This window comes from Cygnus olor, chromosome 8 (genome assembly GCF_009769625.2).
Source record: "Cygnus olor isolate bCygOlo1 chromosome 8, bCygOlo1.pri.v2, whole genome shotgun sequence".
NCBI classification, from domain to species: Eukaryota; Metazoa; Chordata; class Aves; order Anseriformes; family Anatidae; genus Cygnus; species Cygnus olor.
Genome location: NC_049176.1, coordinates 22475799 through 22494294, shown reverse-complemented (window position 1 = coordinate 22494294; position 18496 = coordinate 22475799). Strand labels below are relative to the sequence as shown.

General features: G+C 55.4%; 3 protein-coding genes, 1 long non-coding RNA gene and 2 other non-coding genes across 15 annotated transcripts in view; 2 read left to right on the top strand and 4 right to left on the bottom strand.

The window, feature by feature from the left end:
- The window catches only part of ARMH1 (armadillo like helical domain containing 1), a 20168-nt gene extending 11499 nt beyond the window's left edge, over nucleotides 1-8669 (bottom strand). For 2 of the 4 annotated variants that reach the window (XM_040565955.1, XM_040565958.1), the window contains exons 1-6: nucleotides 6891-7345; nucleotides 4381-4598; nucleotides 3951-4019; nucleotides 3257-3423; nucleotides 2240-2436; nucleotides 1734-1818 (exon numbers count right to left, since the gene is read on the bottom strand). In XM_040565955.1, the coding sequence (XP_040421889.1) occupies nucleotides 1734-1818; nucleotides 2240-2436; nucleotides 3257-3423; nucleotides 3951-4019; nucleotides 4381-4586 (724 nt within the window). In that variant the 5' untranslated portion in view covers nucleotides 4587-4598; nucleotides 6891-7345. Of the gene's footprint in view, nucleotides 1-1733; nucleotides 1819-2239; nucleotides 2437-3256; nucleotides 3424-3950; nucleotides 4020-4380; nucleotides 4599-6890; nucleotides 7347-7678; nucleotides 7808-8540 lie in introns of those variants that run through there. The other 2 variants (XM_040565954.1, XM_040565957.1) reach the window with 2 other exon arrangements.
- Nucleotides 3-117, bottom strand: LOC121074425. The gene has a single exon (XR_005822326.1). It is a non-coding gene; the product is annotated as a U5 spliceosomal RNA (small nuclear RNA).
- On the bottom strand, nucleotides 1285-1399 carry LOC121074413. The gene has a single exon (XR_005822314.1). It is a non-coding gene; the product is annotated as a U5 spliceosomal RNA (small nuclear RNA).
- On the top strand, nucleotides 2443-4616 carry LOC121074194. The gene is made up of 3 exons (XR_005822204.1): nucleotides 2443-2779; nucleotides 3351-3413; nucleotides 4539-4616. It is a non-coding gene; the product is annotated as an uncharacterized LOC121074194 (long non-coding RNA).
- TMEM53 (transmembrane protein 53) lies at nucleotides 7916-17979 on the top strand. Its single transcript, XM_040565959.1, has 3 exons — nucleotides 7916-8014; nucleotides 8566-8669; nucleotides 10573-17979. Exons 1-3 carry the CDS (start codon nucleotides 7957-7959, stop codon nucleotides 11233-11235), a joined length of 825 nt encoding a protein of 274 aa, XP_040421893.1. The 5' UTR covers nucleotides 7916-7956; the 3' UTR covers nucleotides 11236-17979.
- Nucleotides 17702-18496, bottom strand: part of RNF220 (ring finger protein 220) — a 193299-nt gene continuing 192504 nt past the window's right edge. For all 7 annotated transcript variants that reach the window (XM_040565944.1, XM_040565950.1, XM_040565952.1 and 4 more), the window contains one exon: nucleotides 17702-18496. In XM_040565944.1, coding sequence (XP_040421878.1) covers nucleotides 18425-18496 — 72 coding nt within the window. In that variant the 3' untranslated portion in view covers nucleotides 17702-18424.

Genomic DNA, 18496 nt, shown 5'->3' with positions numbered 1-18496 from the left:
GCAGCTCTGCCGAAGCAGAGCCTCAAAAAATTCCACGACACTCGTGCTTGTTCCTCTCCACGGAAATCTTTAGTAAAAGGCGAAAGATTTATACGATCTGAAGAGAAACCAGAGTATGACGCCTCCCTCCCTCCGGCCCGGCCCCAGCGCCGCCCGCCGCCCCCGAGCTCACGGCGCCGCCCCCCCGCCCGCTCCGGGCCCCGCCGGCCCCGCTCCCCGCCCCTCCCCGCCCCGTCCCCCCGCGCCCCGCAGGGCTCGGCACGGCGCCGGGAGCGGCCGCGGCGGAGGAAACGGGGCCGGGAAGCGCCGCGCTGCCGCGGGGCGCGCTGGGTATGCAAATGAGAAGGGACCTGAGGGGCGGGGCCAAAGGGCTCGGGCAGCGAGGAAGCGGGCGGGGCCTCCAGCGAGGGGCGGGGCTTGGGCCGGGCTGGGGGCGGGGCTTGGGACCCCGTGGCGCGGAGCGCCCCCAGCCCGCCCCCGCTCTCTCTGCCGGTAACCGACCCGGGGCGGCTCCCCCCAAAAACGGATCCTCAAAACACTCCACGCCTCTCGCGCCTGTTCCTGCCTTTACTGGGTGCGGGGGGAACGTGACTGCCGAGGGCGAGGAAAGGCCGAGGCTCTCCGTGCCTTCTCCACGTCTGATCAGCCAGTGTGACGCCCATCCTATAACGAGTCCTTTGGAGGGCCCGGGGGGCCGCAGGCCTGTCGGCCTGACCTCGCTGCCAGGAAAGGCGCTGGGACAGCTCGTCTGGAGTGCAATCATGCGATGTGTGCGGGACCAGCGGGGGATCAGGCTCAGCCAGCACGGGTTCATGAAAGGCAAAGTCCTGCCTGACCAACCTCATCTCCTGTGACTGGGTGACCCCGCCTGGGGGACGGGGGAAGGGCTGCTGATGTGCTCTGCCAAGCCCTCTGCAAGGCCTGTGGCACAGTCGGCCACAGTATGCTCGCGGAGCAGCTGGCAGCCCATGGCCTGGGCAGGTACAACTGTGCTGGGTTAACAACTGGCAGGGTGGCCGGGCCCAGAGAGCGGTGGTGAACGGAGCGAAACCAGCTGGCGGCCGGCCTCCGGTGGCGTTCCCCGGGGGGGACCTCGGAGGGACCTCGCTGCTCTCTACAACCGCCTGATGGGAAGCTGGGGGGCGGCCTCTGCTTGCAGATAACCACCAACAGGACCGGAAAGCACGGCCCCGAGCTGCACCAGGGAACAGCGAGGCACAAATGCTTTCTAATGAGCTGTACGGGATAACCCTACACCCACTCTGTTTTTGACCAGATCGGGGCAGCTCTGCCGAAGCAGAGCCTCAAAAAATTCCACGACACTCGTGCTTGTTCCTCTCCACGGAAATCTTTAGTAAAAGGCGAAAGATTTATACGATCTGAAGAGAAACCAGAGTATGACGCCTCCCTCCCTCCGGCCCGGCCCCAGCGCCGCCCGCCGCCCCCGAGCTCACGGCGCCGCCCCCCCGCCCGCTCCGGGCCCCCCCGGCCCCGCTGACCCCCATCCCCTCCCCGCCTCCCGGCGCCGTTCCCGGCCCCGAGCGGTCCCGCGGGAGCTGCGGAAACGGGACCGGAGCGGGCGGGAGCGGGCGGCGCCGCGCGGTGCACCGTGGGTATGCAAATGAGGCGCATGCTAATGAGGCGCGCGCGCGCGCGGGAAGCGGCCCCGCTCAGATTCCCCCGCGCCCCCCGGCCCCGCTGAGCCACCGCCGGCCGCCCGGGCCGGGTCCTACCTTGGTGCTGCACCTCCGGGTGCGCCGAGCCCAGCACGGCCAGCAGGGGCTCCACCAGCGCGGGGGGCGCCTCTCCCACCAGCTCCTGCGGGGACAGGGACAGGGGCGGGGTGAGGGGACAGCTCCGGGCTGTCACCCTGCGGGCACGGGGGTGGCTCCGTGCAGCCCCCTTGATCCTGTCGGGAAACGGGGCCGAGCCCAGCCCTCTGACACAAAGCGTCCTTTGAGCACCCACAGGGGAACAGGGCTGGGGTCCCACAGCGGGTGCTGCAGAGGAAACCACAACGTTGCATTCAGATGGCCTGCCGTACCCCACTGTGGGCGTGGGGGTACCGAGCCAGCAGCCTCCGCTGAAGTGGAGGAAGCGTCAACTGGGAGAAGCCAGCACCGGGCAGCTGAGCACCAGCCCCCCTCCCAGCCACGGCCCTTCCCAGTGCTCACCCTTGGCCTGGGGCAGGGGGAGTGCCAGGGAAAGGTAACGCTGCCCGTCACCCCCTGCCACCCACCTGCATCGCCCCCAGCGTCTGCAGAGCCAGCTGCTGGGCTCGGGGGGAGGCGCACGGCAGCACCGCGATGAGGCCTTTGTAGACTTGGTTCTGGTACTTGGGATTGCCGCGGCCCAGGGAGTCCAGCAGAACCCGCGCTTCTTCTTGAGCCTCTGCTGAGGTGGAGGTGGCCAACAACTCGGCGAGGCATCGCACCCCTGTGCGGAGAAAGAGGTGCCAAATTATGTCTGGATGAGTCTGCAGGTCACGCTTCTCAGCAGTTTTGCTGACAGACCCCTCCCAGAAAACACAGCGTCATGTCCCACTCAAAGTGTGGCTTGAGAAGCAGAAGCCAGGAAAAGTGTTCTTTGTTCTTATCAGGAGCCACGACACCAGCTGGAAAACCAGTCAGCCAAACTGTCAGCTGGAGGAGATGGCCAAAGCCCTTCTGCAGGCATTTACACAAGGAGCAAACCTGGCACGGAGATGCCAACAGTGCTGCTAAGGATCCCGCTGCTGCTCCTGCAGCTTCATCTCTCTGGGAGGAAGCTGCGACAGCAGGTATCACCCCGTAGTCACTGACAACCTGAGGCATAATCCCAACTACAGAGCGATGAATGGCGTTTCGCTTCTAGTGTCCAGGAGAAAAAAAATAAAAAGGAAAAAAATATTGTAAGGTTCTTTCAAAAGAACGAAACCCTCCCACCTCCAGAGGTAGGCAGACGCTGCAGGGAAGAATAGAAACTGTTTTGTGATTTTAACTGTAGCAGTTGCAACCAGCAGGACAGCAATATCACATCAGAAGAAATCACTGTAAAGAAAGCGAGCTCATTAAAACCAGAGAGGGGATGAAATGCAAGCACTCCACAATAGCCAGGACTCTGAACTCCCTCCAGCAAGACGAACGCCGCGGCAATCTGCCATCGGCAGGTGGGGGGGAAGGAGGGGCGCAGCGCTGCGAGCAGCCCTGGGGGCCAGAGGTCACGGAGAACATCCTCGCCTGAATTAGGAAAAAGCGCAGATGGACACAGCGCCTACCGTAGCTCTCACAAATGAGCTCCTTATACTTCCTGCCAGCGTTTGCGACGAGCTGGAGCAGCTTGACAGACTCCCTTTTGTCCTCTTCTTTCAGGTGGTTCAGCCCTAGTATTTCCAGGAGAACCATGACACCTCCGATCTCCAGAAATTCAATAAGGTATCTGCGCCTGCAGGGATGGGGGAACAAAGCCCAAAATGTCACCCGCCCTGGAGCCCGTCTTCCTGAGCGAGCACTCTGCGCTCCTGGGATCTGTCACCTCCTGCCTCGTTGTAGCGGGGACCCGGGGCCCAGACACCGCACACGAGGTGCCTGAGGCTCGGCTGGGACGGCTGTGGCAGATGCCCGCCAGCAGCACGCTCTGCAGCAGCTCACCAGCTCCTGTTTTCTCCTGTGCTCATTTCAGATACCGAAAGGCAGGCACAGAAAGCCCCGTCACTGCACTCGGGCTCCCAACACGTTCCTCCCACACCGTGCCAATGACCCAGTGGCTCTGGTGATGGGCAAGCAGTGGACTGGGTTTTGGGAACATTGAAAATCCTACTTACAGTAAGCCACAGCCCTTGTTGGGGCCTGCCCTGCATGAAATGCTTAAACAGCCCTTCCAAAAGCCTGCCCAGGACCTGTTATTTTCTTTCTCTCCTGAACCCTGCCACCCTTGTGTGCACCTCTCATGCAGTTACGTTCTATACTCACCCGCCTGCAGCAGATAGGAAGATGCCAATAGACTTGAGCAGCTTGTCAAGGCACGTGCTGTGCGTGTAGCTGTTCGATAAAGCTAAGGAGAGAATGACAGAGCATCTTGGTGTCCCCCTGGCAACTCTGGCAATGTGGAGCTCTGAACCTGGGTACCCTCTTTGTTAGAGGGAGCATGGAGCTTCCTCTCAAAGGCGTGCAGAGGCAGCACACTCACCCCAACAGGAGAAAAAACACTAATTCTAGGTTCCTGAGAGTCAAACTACAAGACTTTTCCCTCAGTTCCATCTTTAGATAGCTATTTCTTTTCCCCTGCAGCTGGATATGGGTCTCTGTACTTACCCTTTGAACATTTTTTTGGTAGAGAACATCCCCTTCCTCTCCACCCCCCTACCACGCGCCACCTTCAGCTTTCCAAGGAAACAGATACGTCATCCTGAGCCACGCTGTTAGGCGAGCCAGAAACAAGCTGGCTCCCTGGGAGAATTCCAGCTCCAGCTCTGGTTCTGTCTTGCCGTTATTGCTTTTGATGAAGCTGTCCAGGATGCGGGTTCGAGCAACTTTGTGACCACTGTCCCATTCTTGCAGGAAAACCATGAGCTTCCTGATGGCCTCCTGCTCTTTGACAGAAGTCATGATCTCTTCTGCCTAGAGAAAAGTGAGAAGTTAAAGAAAGGCCTCGAAGACAGAAAAAGTCTGTATTGAGGAATTACCACCAGAAGCACATTTAAAATGTTCTCTGGCAAATATTAAATATTAATATAAAAGCACTTACTAGCCATTTATTACATCTTTTTCCTTTACACTCGTTTCATAGATAGCAAAACTGAGCTAAAAGGAGAGTTTCTGGTACGCCTGAAGCTGCACAAGGGATCTGCAATAGACTTGAGATTATTTTCCAAGGGCAGCTGGCTTCACCACAGGAACTCTCTTCTCCGCTGTGTTAATAAAGCCATTTTGATGTTACTCATTCCCCCCACTTTGGTTTCGTGCTAGGTTCATGATATGAACACCGCATCTCATATCTGACCTACAGGAGAGTAAATAGAGCGAAATGAGAGCACAAATAGGTATGGATTTATGGGGAGTGACAGGGTCAAGGGGGCCGTAAATGCCTGTTAGCGCGCAGCAGTGCAGCCTGCTCTCACCCACAGGGTGCAGTGAGTCACTGGGGCTGGGCCCACATCCATTCCAAGAGGAGGTTTGGCCTGGGCAGTGGCAAAATGGCTTGGGACCCTTTGGCACGGTGGAAAAATTGCTATTATTATTTTTTTCTTGTCTAATTTCTATGTGCACATTCCGAGTTTTCAGTGGTGCATCATTAAAAAATCTAAGAACTGAAATAATAAGAACTATAGGCAAGAAGACAAAAGCTCCACAAACATCCCTTGTCTGCACCTCCTTCGATCCCATAAGGCAACCTGTATTTTACCAAATTACTTTGCCACACTTTTACCTCAGTAGGCTATCCCCCCATTCCAACTTGACTAACGGGAAGGTGCACTTCATAGGGGGATGGAATACCAGAGGACTAGGCCCTCCCTTCATGCGTGTAGTCAAGAATTCCACTGACGTGTATGTGCTTGGCTTTCAGACACTGACTAATCTCAAGGAGCTTTAAGGTTAGGAATAAGTATCTGTGTATATACACAGGTGCAGAAAGAGGGACAAAGTTGGTCTGTCACAGATAGCTGCACTAACACACGTGCACTTGAGGGTAAGAAAAAAATTCTCTCCTTATTTAATTGAGTTCTTGGGACTCCCTACCTAAGAAAAAGCACTATTTCAGGTTTTATTTAAAGTACGGTTTAAGAGCAAAGAAGTTAAAATGACATAAAATCCCTGGGTTTCAGAATGAGAAGTTTCTTTCAATATAATACAAGTCACCAAGATTAACAGTTAGCTGTCTGCAAAGTTCTTAAGCCTGTTCTTCAAGAATTTGGAGCAAAATACCAAATGAGCTCCAAAATATCCCCAGGACATATGCTCAAAATAATTTTCTATTGCTATTATCTGAACCCGGCTGAAAACAATGACCAAGAGGTGAAAAGTATCTCAGTGACGGAAAACAAACAAACAAAGACTTCAAAAAGTTGGCTAAGACACAACGATTGAGAATTAAGATGAGATGAAATTTCATTTGGGAATTAACGGTCTGTGCTCTGTAAAGAGCCTGTGTCCTTGGCAGGGCGTTTTCAGGATCTCCTTTGCAGGGAAGCAGGTTTAAAATAAATCCATTTTCCCAAAATAGTTGTGATTGAAAGTGTTATTAGCCATAACAAATGTTAGTGCTGACAGGAGAATGGCCTGTTAGGGGCCTCTGGTGAAACAGTCAAGTGAAAGTCATATTTCACATTATTGCAAGCATTTTCCCGTGATTTACAGAATATTTGTGAAACATTACTTGCAAGGCATATGATTGATATTGAGAGAACAGCTAGTATGTAGGGGGAATCTGTATTTCACTGAGACTGTTTGCATGAAATTTACAGTCCCATAAAGTGCTCCTCTGTCCTCAACAGAGATCTTGTTAAAAGAACTTTACAGTCTGAAACATCCTAAAATTGATTCTAAATTAATGTTTCCATATTTATGTTTGAGATGCTGGTGGTGTAATGCTGCCCTATTTTTATTTTAAAGCTACAGTAGCTTCCACTACTCAGAAATACCAGCACCAGCTTTAAGACATGAGGATTTTATTGATACAAAGAGCTTGCCCATGAATCAACGGCAAAGAAAAATGAGCTTGAAAAAATGATCACGAGACTTCTGAGGATACAGCGGTATCAGTCCCTGGCCGCTACAACGACAGCATCTGCTGACGTAGTGCTCTTTAAGCTGACATTGCAAAGCACCCTGAAAACGTACCTGAGTATTTTTATTATTGCCATTTTACATATGGGAACATACAGATACATACAGGGAGGTTAAATGACTTGCCTGAGTTGTTTGTTAGTGCTAAAAACAACACATAACTCCTCTTTGCTAGCTCCAAACGCTGCCCTCACCACTGCTGGGCTGCCTCCCCAGCCCACTGGACCTAACGATCACACCAGGGCTGGGGTCGGGGCAGTTCCTTTTTCCTGCCAAGAATAAACGCGAGTGATTTAGGGGCCGCGGGGCAGTTGGGCGCTCGTTTGCACGCAGCGTGCCGCTAAACCAGACCACAAGGCAGGCTGGCGCTGCCAGGCGCGAGGCGCAGCCTTGGACCCGCGGGCAGGACAGCGCCGTGGTGATGTGGAGCTACCTTTGGATCCCTGCACCGCCAGGATCCACGGGCCCTGGGCAAAACCCGAAGCCGGCTTCCCCGGCGGGTCCTCCCCTCGCCTGGGCACCCTGCCCCTCCCCACGGCCCCTCCGCTCTCCCCAGTGCCCCCAGTGCCCCCAGTGCCTTCTACCCCCCCCCCCCGTCCCCCTCCGACAGCCGTGTTCACCCCCCTCAGCCCCTCACCCACCCCCTCACCCCTGCCCTGTCCTCACCCCCCTAGGCCGCAGCCCCTCGCCCCTCACCCTTCCCCCCTCACCCCTGCCCTTCCCTCCAAGCCCCCACCCTCCGCCCCCCCAAGCCCCAACCCCGCACCTCGGGGCCCTCCCCCACCCCCTGCGCTCCCCCCCGCACCCCCTCTGCCCCCCGGCCCCTCACACTCCGCCGGGCCCCGGCCCGACCCCCGCAGCGCCCCGCCGCCCCCGGCCCCTCCGACCCTGGCCCTGAGGGGGAGCCCCCTCACCTCAGGAGATTGACACCTCACCGCAGCCAATCGCGATCCGCCTCCCCCCCGCCTCGGCCCAATAGGCGGTCAGCTTTCCCTCCCGGTGGGCGGGGCGCCCGGCCGACGGCGGTTGCTAAGGCCGCGTTGCTAAGGAAATGGGAGGCGGGGCGGGAGAAGGAGAATGAGGCGGGGCGGGCGCGCTCCCTCTCTATTGGCTACGGGAGGCGCGGGGAGGGCGGGGCTTCCGGTGGGGAGAGCGGAAGCGGCGGGAGGGGGGGAGGCGGCGGAGGGCGGAGATGGGGGCGCGCGGGCTGGAGGCGGCCGTGGTGGAGCTGGCGCCGGGGGCGGCCTGCGGTGGGCACCGGGGACCGGGACCTGGTGGGGGGCAGGGGACCAGGGAGCCGGGACCAGGGACCGGTGTTGGGCAGGGGAACCGGGGACCGGGACCGGGACCCGGACCCGGACCCGGTGGAGGGCAGGGGACCGGGACCGGAGACCGGTGGGGGGCAGGGGGACTGGGACTGGGGACCGGTGGAGGGCAGGGGACCGGGGACCGGGACTGGGGACCGGTGTTGGGCAGGGGACCGGGACCGGGACCCGGACCCGGTGAAGGTCAGGGAACCGGGGACTGGGACCCGGTGGGGGGCAGGCGACCAGGACCGGAGACCGGGACCTGATGGGGGGCAGGGGACTGTGACTGGAGACTGGGGACCGGGACCAGGATGCAGGACCCAGGACCCGAGGGTGCCGGGCTTGGGGGGGAGCCCCAAGGGCAGGAGGGACCCTCAGGGGGTGAGGGGCCGGGGGCGTGGGGCTGGGGGCAACCAGTGATAAGGGGTCTGGGGGGTCTGTGCCGTGCCGGTAACCGGTGCGGGACTACCTGTGAATCCCGTGGTGTGTTTCAGGGAGCGGCGCGGAGGCCGGCCGTCAGCCCGTGGTGATCCTCCTGGGCTGGGCGGGCTGCCAGGACAGGTACCTGGCCAAGTACAGCGCGATCTACAGCCAGAGGGTGAGCGCCTTGCCTCCTTGTGCCCGTCCACATCCTGGGGAAACCGCTGCTTTTTGGCCCCATGGGAAAACGGCTCTGAAACCTCCCTGTCTGGAGTCGTCGGGAGCTGGGGGTGGGTTCTGGTTGTCACTGAAAGCTCCCCGCATCCAGGAGCCAAGGCGGTGTTATCTGACAGCTGCTGCTGCTGTCACCTTTGTGCACGCGACAGATAAAAAAAACTTCTCGGAGAAACTTTCTGCTGTTCTGTGAACCGCTGGGCCGGCCTTCAAATAAAGTGTTGAAGCTGGGAGATTATGCGTGAAGGACATGAGCTGCATTAGCCGTTTTAGGGGAAAAACAAAACGTTTACTGCTAGCTGATAGGGCACAGCAAAGACTCAGCAAGGCCGGGCTGAGGAGTGACAGAGCGTATCAGCATGTGTCATCTCACCAGCTCTTCCTTTCTGTAAAATTAGTTCATATAAATGTTACAACTCAAGTTCGTTATATCCTGCCCGTGAAACAGGTGCCCTGTGATAGCAATACCTGCCCATTAGCAGCTCCTTGTCTTTGAACTAGAGAGGTTTGTCCAAATGCCAGTTCCCTAAGTTACTGGCTGCTCCTTACTAATGCTGTATTTTACCTGAATGACCCCAGCTTGTGGTATTGGGACCCAGTAAAACCTTAGACCTTTCTTTTTTTTGGTCAGCATACAAGAATCTTGTATTTATCTAAATCTGTTGCAGCTATAGATGGCGAAGTTTGTACATTAACGAGTGTATTGTTAATGTGTAATCTGGTGTAAGAGTCACGAATTGGCTTGTTCTGGCAAAGAATTAATTGTTAAGCAATTATTGTAACGAAAAGATGCTGGTGATCAGGTGAGGAGCACGTTACGTGGCAGCGTGCCAGCTCCTGTGGAAGTACTCCTCTGTCAGAGAGGTGTTGGTAGTGGGAAAGGACAGAAAAGCTTTTCTTAGCTCCCTAGCGAGGAAGTGGCTGCGACCACAGAAAGAAAGTGTAGAGAGCTTTGATTAAAGGACTCAATATCCTCTCTTCTGCTTAGTTCGCTGCCCAGGGAGCTCTGGGAGGAAGGGCTGTCTTGGTGCTTTTACCTTGTGTTTGTCAGAGCGTAGCGTCAATGTGTTTGGGTGACAGGAGATCTAAAGCATTTATAAATGCTCAGTATAGGAACCCCTCTGAGATTCTGTTTCCTGATCTGCACCTAAATGTAAGGTCTTAACTGTAAAGGCAGACTGCTCAGGAGATCTGAATCTCCTCTGAAGCAATGCTTTTCATTTGCACAGCTGGGGTTTCAGAAAGGCTTATGAAAATCATGTCAGTGTTGATCACGGTGGAGTCTTAAAGGACAGCTGCAAATGAGTACTGCCGAAGAAAAGGAAGAAGTTCCACTTCCTTCCTACGTTCGTTTCGGTGTCATGAACGAGATGTGCATCAGAGCAGGCCGTTCTTGCCAAAGTGGCTGATGCTGCAAGGCTTGTGAATCGGGGAGAGGGCTTGTTTTCTCTTCCTGGGTGAGGACTGACGCTCCGAAGTGTGGGTGGTCATGTCCCCAGGGGCTGTACCAGTTAGCACAGGGTTTGAAAGGATCTGGAACGTCATCAAATCCAGGCCCGCTGCTGTTGCAGAAACCCTTTCATTAGTCTTTGTACTGTTATGATTTATGTAATCCTATTCATAGAATCACAGAATATCCTGAGTTGGAAGGGACCCACAAGGATTATCAGGCCCAGCTCCGTTCATATTGGTGATTTGCGAATAACACTAACGAGTTTCTCCTGGCCCTGTGGTTTCTGTTGGAGATCTATCTGAAACTTTCATGTTTCGCTGTACTGCTGCTTGCCTACTCTATAATTTACAGCCCAGCCCAAACGTGTTGGGTGGTCTCTTTTTGTTCTTCTTAGGGGTGCACCGTCATCCGCTACACGGCTCCATGGAGGATGGTATTCTTCTCCGAGAGCTTTGGCATCCGATCCCTCCGGACCCCAGCCAGGAGACTCCTGGAGCTGCTCTTCGACCACAGCATTGACAACAGGCCGGTGCTGTTCCACGTCTTCAGCAACGGCGGTGTCATGCTGTACCGCTACATCCTTGAGGTGCTGCACACTCAGCAGCCCTTTAAGAACCTCAGAGTCATGGGCACCATTTTTGACAGCGCCCCCGGCAGAAGAAACTTGAGAGGGAGCCTTCGTGCCTTGGCGACTGTCCTGGTATCCACGAACGTGCTGCTCAAGTATTTCCTCGTCTTCGCTTTTGCTACCGCAGCCGTCGTGCTGCGGATCCTGCTGTACCCCCTGACCCGATTCGTCCACGAGAGCCATTACGACGCCCTGCTGAAGGCGCCCTCGCGGTGGCCTGAGCTTTACCTCTATTCCCAGGCCGATGCGATCATCAGCGCCCGCGAGGTGAAGCGCATGGCTGACGCCCGGCAGCGGCTCGGTGTCTCTGTGAGAGCTGTGGACTTCTCAGATTCGGCTCACGTCAGCCATATGCGGGCGTATCCCACCTACTACAGCAATCTCTGTATGACTTTCCTCTCTGACTGTGTCGCGGGCTCACCTCGTTAGTGCGGTGACCTCCTACGTTTGCCTCTGCTTTGCTCAAATTATACGGGAAATGCCACCCCCTCTCCCTTTATGTCTTTGAGGAGAGGAAAGTATAGAGATTTCTTAGGCACTTTTTTTTTTTTTTGGCTCCTGCTGCAAAGCTGGAAGCCTCCACTCTGTCTTTGAGCCAGCCATCTCACAGCAAAAAGTTGATCTGGAGTAATTTAAAGAACTGAAAGTGAAATTCTAGCATGGTGTGGTAGTTGAGGTGTCACAGACCAGAATTTCACGTGGAGTGTTACTTGTTTCTTTCTGTCTCGTGGTGTTCTCTGCTTTCCATGTGTCCTTGTCGCAGATGTCCAATGTACATATTCTGTTGCCTTGTACTGATACGGCAATACAGCTCTTCAATGTCTTTGTTGTTTTCTTCTGTTATGTCTTCTATCTTGCAGCTGCAAGATTTCCCTCTTCTGTCAGCATTGCTTGGTTCTGTTAAAGGGCTGAGAGGGCAGCCAGAGCTCTGATTCCCTTGCCCTGGGGTGGAGCTCAAATGTTTGTGATAACTTCCTGTGTTCTTCAACCAAAAATTCTGTTAACCGTTTTTTTTTTTTGGGTACGTGTTGTCTTGTTTCTCCTCTTTCTTGTCTATTGTGTGTTCTCCCTAGTAATTCTTGTTTTCTTGGAGAAGTGCTCATTTATTATTGCGTTTCTTTGAGCAGCCAAGATTGTGCATCTAGAAATGCCGGGAAACTGGCACAGCTGTAGCCCAGAAGACCTCAGAAATGGTAAGGTGGAACTGCAGAGAAAAATGAAACTGTCTTTTGGAGCTGTGATTTATACTGCGTGTTTCTTAAATCACTTCCATCGAGCTAACCCACAAATGACCATGAAATTCAATGTTTTCCCCCATAACGTTCTCTTCGGATGATCAGTCTTTGCTGTCCGTGCAGCGTGTACTGGTAATACAAGAAATGAATTCCCTCCACCTAGTGAAAATGCAGCTCACTGCACTGCACTTCAGCCATGCTTGAGTTTCGTTGCTCATTCGGGGGAGAAGGGGGGATAAAGGCAGAGAATAGCTTGCTAATAACATGTTTACCTCATGTCACAGCACTGCAGCTAATTACAGATGTGGTGGACAGGATTAGCCAGCTTTAAATCCTTAGTCAAAAATTGGCAGGGCAGGCCCTGGAGGGCTCTGGTGTGGCCTGTTTGAACAAGGGTCTGCTCTTGCGAGGCAGGAATATGAAAAGCACAAGGATTTCTACTGAAGACGTTCTCTGCCTGCGGGCTGGTGTGCCTGCTGTGCTTGACTCACCCACCTTTGGGTGCCGTCACCTGCAATTAGCAAGCACTTGCTGCTCTTAACTGAAACACAGGCAGGGAGAGAGCTCTTGAGAAGCACCAGAATGGTTTGGAAGTTTGGAGCAAGAACCATAACACCTCATGGAAATAGCTGTGGTCAGTGGCTGGAACAACTGTTTTTAGCAGGCCAGTGTGGCAATGCTTATTTACAGCGTAGAGTAACCTCATGTCAGGTGTGGTCCGGAGTGTACAGGATATGTGAGAATTAACTGAGAAGGGGCTGATAGCCTGGCAAGTCTTCACTTTTTTAAGTGAAAACTGGCTGCAAGCACAGGAGCCTTGCTGCTTGGGGCTACCCTGTGGTAAGACAGCCTCCAGCATGCTGTTTCTCTTGGAGGAAAAAAAAAATAGTTTCTGGGGTTTGGACCTGTAAAATCCAGATGTGGTCCCCTATCCCACAAAGTCCATCAGAGATCTGGCTTTTTTAAAGTAGTTTGTGCTGTCAGTGCCGAGCTGTGATCTGTTTTCCTGCCTTCCTGGGGAACTGGGCTGTGCTTCACCTTCCTTCCGAGCATCCAGCCTGTTTGTGGGACTGAGAGATTGTAGGGAGCAGAGGTGGTAAAGGCTATTTAACTAGTGGTTGCCCTCATGCTGGTTTCTGCGACTCTAGTATTTATGGAACAGTTAAACACTTCATAATATACACCTCTGAATTAATGCAGTGGTGCTGGGCTGGGAATCTGCTGCTCCTGTTTATCGCTGTGGGTGCTGAGCGGTGATGTTCCAGAAATGGGCTTTATTTCGATGAAAAACCTGCTTTAGTGGCTGAAGTGGTGGCTGGGGGAGCCCCACCAGGTGGCAGCAGCTCCCCTCAGTCCTCTGAGCAGGGGGACTTGGGCTGGTTTTTCTGCCAGCTGTCAGGAGGAGAAGGGGAAAAAGCTCGCTGAGGTCTGGGGGTGCCGGGGGAGGCTCTGCCCTGGGCCCCCCCTGGGGAAGCACAAAAGCTGGGGGGAGCTGGGCACTGAGGAGGATGCACGGAAACGAGGGTGTAGGGAAGCATGCGGCGAAGTTTTATGCCCTGATAGGATTAAAATAAGCTGGGACAGCAGTGGTGTGACTCAGCCCAGCACCTCCTGCATGCCCGAGAGCATCTCCCCTGACGAGTCCCAGGCCAGGAAAGGGAAACCAGCGAGAACAAAACTCGGCACCAAGCACAGAGACCAGGCATTAACACACAGCACCACCCTCGCCCTGAGGCTGTCTGCCCCCCCAAGCCGTGCTAGGTCACATTTTTCAGCTTTAACTGAAGGTTAGCGCTGGATGCATGGCCGCAGGCCCGGCTTTCGGCCTTGCCAGGGTCTGTCTGCAGGCCGGGCTGCCACTTCCCCTCTGTCACCCAGAGAGGGCTGTGTTTTTATCAAAACCGGGGGGGGTGTGTGTCCTGGGGGGCTGTTAGGAACAACACAGTGCAGGGTTGGGCTGTGGCAGTGACCAGATGATGGTGGCGCTGCCCCCCCCTGCACCCTCCATCCCCTTCCCATGAACTTGGGCCCTTCCCCTCCTCTCCACAGCCGCAGCTGGGCATGGAGGGGGGGGCGTACACAGCTCCCTTTGGTCACCCTCCCCAAACCCACCAGGGCTCGGGCAGCCCCTGCCCTCCCCGGGTGATGAATGAGCTGACAATAGGGTATTGATAAGGAATTAACCTTGAGCCCTTCTCGCTTCGGTGTCAATAGAGCAGGAGCCAAGTACACACTGTTTGATCGGAAATCTGCGCTCGGCCCCTGCTGCCTCTGCGCCCATCGATGTGGGGGGGGGAGCCGTGACGGTGCCCCCAGCCCCGGGGAGGACACAGGGGGCTGCGAAGCCCCCCCAGCCTTGGCCACGGCCCCCCCCCCGGGATGGGGGTGCCCGGGGTCCCTCCTGGCTCCTGCTGCGCCCCAGCCCCACGCTGCGGAGGGAGCCAGGCACCAAGGCCCCCAAAAGGGCCTGGGCCAGTCCTGCCCTGGCCGCCACTCGGAGCAGTTTGTTTAATTAAGTGTTTTGCCTAATGGGATTGCCTCATTTCCATAACAAACTGGCGGGCTGTCATTAGGTGGGCTCCCTCATTCATTACTGTTAATTAGATATGGATCCCCCAGAAGGCGGCGCGGGGTGATGAACGAGGCCCCTGACACACGCTATTACGCATTAGCATTTTCTCAATACACCCGATACATCACGGCCCTCCGCTTCCTAAAGATATTTTAAATAAAATATTAGCAGCCCGCTGCGGGGTGGGCGCTGGGGAGGGGGCGAGGTGTGTGGGGGTCCTGCCCCTCACCCTGCCCTCAGGCCTCTTTTGGGTGCGGAGAGCGGCCAACCCCCCCCCCCAGCAGATGGGGAGCGGGGGCTGTCGGCCTGGGGATCCCTGCTGTAACCCCCCCCTCCCTGCTCAGCACCCCGTCCCAGGGGACTAAGCCATGGGTTGGGGGTTGAGGAACCCCACCCCCCCCCACCCCGCGTTGACCCGTCTGTGAAATGTTTGTACACCAAAAGCATCGGCGCCAGCCCCGCGATGAGGGTGGAGGGGGGGGGGCGGCCTCCCCCCGTCATTCCGCTCTCCCTGCTGTCAGGGTAACCCTACACGGCGCCGGTGGTCCCTAATGCAGGACGTATAGATCTGTTGGGGCTGGGCGCCTCCAGCCCGTCCCACCCCCCCTTTAGCCGGGGAGGGGGCGGCCAAATAATGCACAGCTGCCGAGACTTCATTATGGGGGGACCCCTCTGGGCTGTGCCCTTCGCCCTGCACCCCCGGCCCTGTGTGGGGGACAAGCTGGGGGCCCGGCCATGGTGGGACACTGCTGGGCAATGCCGGGGTCCCAAAAGAGTTTGGGGGGTGGGGGTTCACCCTGACATCCCCCTGCGTCCATCCCTCGGGTCCTGCACCCCAAAAAGGGTCAGGGCACGCCTTTGGGGCTTCCCTCCCGTGCAGAGCTGTCACCGGCACGTCCCGGGGTTCTCCGGTCCCACTCGCCTGCGAAGGGAAAGACAAGAGAGCATGGCGGGCGCACCCGAGAAGATTTATACTTGTTTAATTAATGTCAAATGTAGTTTACAAACGGGAGTGACAAGTACCTCTTTGTATAATATACACCGACACACAATCATCGACACACCGGAATAGCGCTTTGTGCAACTGGGATTCTTTGGGCAAAGATAGGTAACTCCAATCTTCTTTTTTTTTTCTTTTCTTTTTTTTTTTTTCTTTTTTAAATGGTTTAAACTCGTTACAGAAGAGGGGAAGCGGCAGGTGCCTGATACAAAACAAGACGTCTCCCCCCATCCTTCCCCCCTCAGCCCCCCCCTTGAAAACAGGGGATGGCTTTACAATAAAAAACAAAACAACATAAAAAAAAAAAAAAGAAAAAAAAAAGAACCAAAACAAAGAAACAATGACTAGTTACACATGGTTTTACACATAGGTACACAGAGCACGTGGCTGGTCCACAACATCCACCAGAAACCCTGCCTCCAAAGAAGGGCCAGGTGGGGGCCCTGCCCTCTCCCCCCCAGCCCCTTAGGACACCCCAAATTCGTTCCCGAGACCCGGGCACCGCAGCCCAGCACCATTTTTCTCCACTCTCTGCATGCCTGCCCGTCCCTGGGGGCTGACCGGCAGCGTCGGCCCCGCACCGCAGCCCCTTCCGAGCCCTTGGCACCCCAGAGTTAGAGTTAGAGGCCTCCCCGCCACAGCTCAGCTTCCCCCAGTCCCCAAAGCCCCCCCCCCAGCATCTGCCCCGTGTCAGGGGCTGCCACGCAGCTGAGCACACAGAGACCCAGGAAGCGTTGTTTTTTGCCAAGATGCTTCTAAAATACAGCTCCTTCCGTTTGCTTGGGTTTGGGGGGGATGCAGTGGAATCCTCCCGAGGTCACTTAGGAGACACATCGAGGAAAACGGCTGCTCTATAAAAAAAGCATCAAGCTCATGGCATGGAGTGGCGGTGGGACCTCCGGGACATGCCCCAGCCATGCCCTCTGCTCCAACCCCCGGCACCCAGGGGTGCGGGGATCCCAGCTCCAGCTCCCCAGCCGCTGTCGGTGCCGGCTGATGCCTCGCACCAGGGCATCCAGCAAAGAGAACGCGCTGCGGTTGCCAGACCGCCTTGAAACACCCCTTGCTCTGCCTCGTTGTGCTGCCAGCAATGGAGCTGCCGGGACACCCTGCGGGATCAGGGGGAGATGAATGCCCCCATCTCCCCGTCCTCGTGTTTCGGGGAGCCCAGCGGACCCCGCAGTGAGCTGGGGCAGGGCTGCGCTGAGCAGGGCTGGGAGCACTCCGCACTGCGGGCACGCGTTCGCCTTGGGAAGCGGATTGGCATCTGTTTCTTGGGTCCTGAAAACCAAAAATAAACAACAAAACAGGCCAGATGGCAGCTTTGGTTAAGGCTGAGGATGTGGGTGATAGGGACAAGCATCACTGCGTGGAAGAAGCCGGGGCTGCGGGGAACCTCGGGCAGCATCTCTGCTCGCTGCCGTCCTCTCGCTCTGCGGGCGAGCCCTGGGCCTTGGGGTGCCCGAGGGGACGAGGAGCCCGGGCTGGCTTGGCTCTGTGCCCCAGCCCCAAACCTTCTCTGCTCTTCTGCAGGGGGCAGGCTCACAGGGAGCCCCGCGACAGCGTGCCCGCGGTCCTGCCTCGTGGCACCCGCAGCGAGCGGAGCAGCTCCGGCGTCCTCGGCCGGAGGGGAGGAAAGCAAAGCAAAGCCGAGCCGGTGGCCCTGGAGGAGAGAAAGGGGGTTAAGCCGGAGCCTCGAGCAGGGACTCGTGGCCGGGAGGAAGGGCAGTGCCATGCCAGGCTGCCCCACTCTGCTTGCCCCTTCCCCGCCCGGGGAAGGCAAAGGGGGCCGAGCCGCATCCCCCCGGCCTGCCCTGGCCCCCGGCGAGGAGTTCAAAGCTGTGTCGTTCCGGGGATAATGATTCTATTATAAATAGCCCCATTAGCTACAACTAATGACAAAAATCCACCTCCTCTACTCCCCATAAGTTCTGTAAGTTATGGGCAATGCTACAGCCATTACTAAAAGCTGTTAACTTCATATCTGAATGAGGAAATATACACCACAGAACATTAAACCATTTATATTATATATATGTATATATATACTTTTTTTAAACTAATGACTTTAATGCCAAAACTTTGCTGAACCAAGAAAAATATGGGTTTAATGTTCTCTGCTCATTTTTTTTTTCTTTAAAAAAAATACAACCCAAAAAAAAAAGGGAAACTTATTAGTATGTAATGTTTGAGTCTATCCCATTTATACACAACATTGTAAACATATATAATCTATATTACATGTGCTTCATTTCTGCCTGGGTGTGGTTTTTTCTTTAAACCTTTTTTTTTTTATCACTAGAACACCACAAAAAAAAACCAAAACAAAACAGAACCAAACCAAACGAAAAAAAAAAAAAAAACAACCAAAAACTGAACAAAGAACACAAGTTACAGGTTATTTAACATCTTTCTGTCAAGGGTCCCTTCCCCAGCCTCCTGGGGTCAGAGTGGTCACAACACAGTCCAAAGGAGGGCTCACGAGCCATCCGCGATGCAAAGCCAGCTCCAGGGAACGGGTGGGTGGGGAATACTGGTTTTAAAAAAGGGGGCTTCACAACAAAGGGTTTGGTTTCGCCCGCTGCAGATGCTGAAGGAGACCTCCACATGCGGGACCTGGGAGCCGAGGCTCCCCGCTGCTCCTGTGTCCTCAAGTCCATGTCCGGAGTCTCTGTGTGTTTTTTTTTTTTTTTTTTTTTTTGTTTCGTTACATTTTAAAACGTCTTTTTTTTTTTTGTTGCCGTCGTTCTTCTCCCCCTTGGTGTGATGAGCTGAGCCGAGTAGCTGGGTCCCGCCCTCCCGCTGGGTCCTTCATAAGTAGATGCGCCGAAGGTCTCCAGGAGACGTGATGGTGTTGCACTGGGGACAGAGCTTCTTGGCACC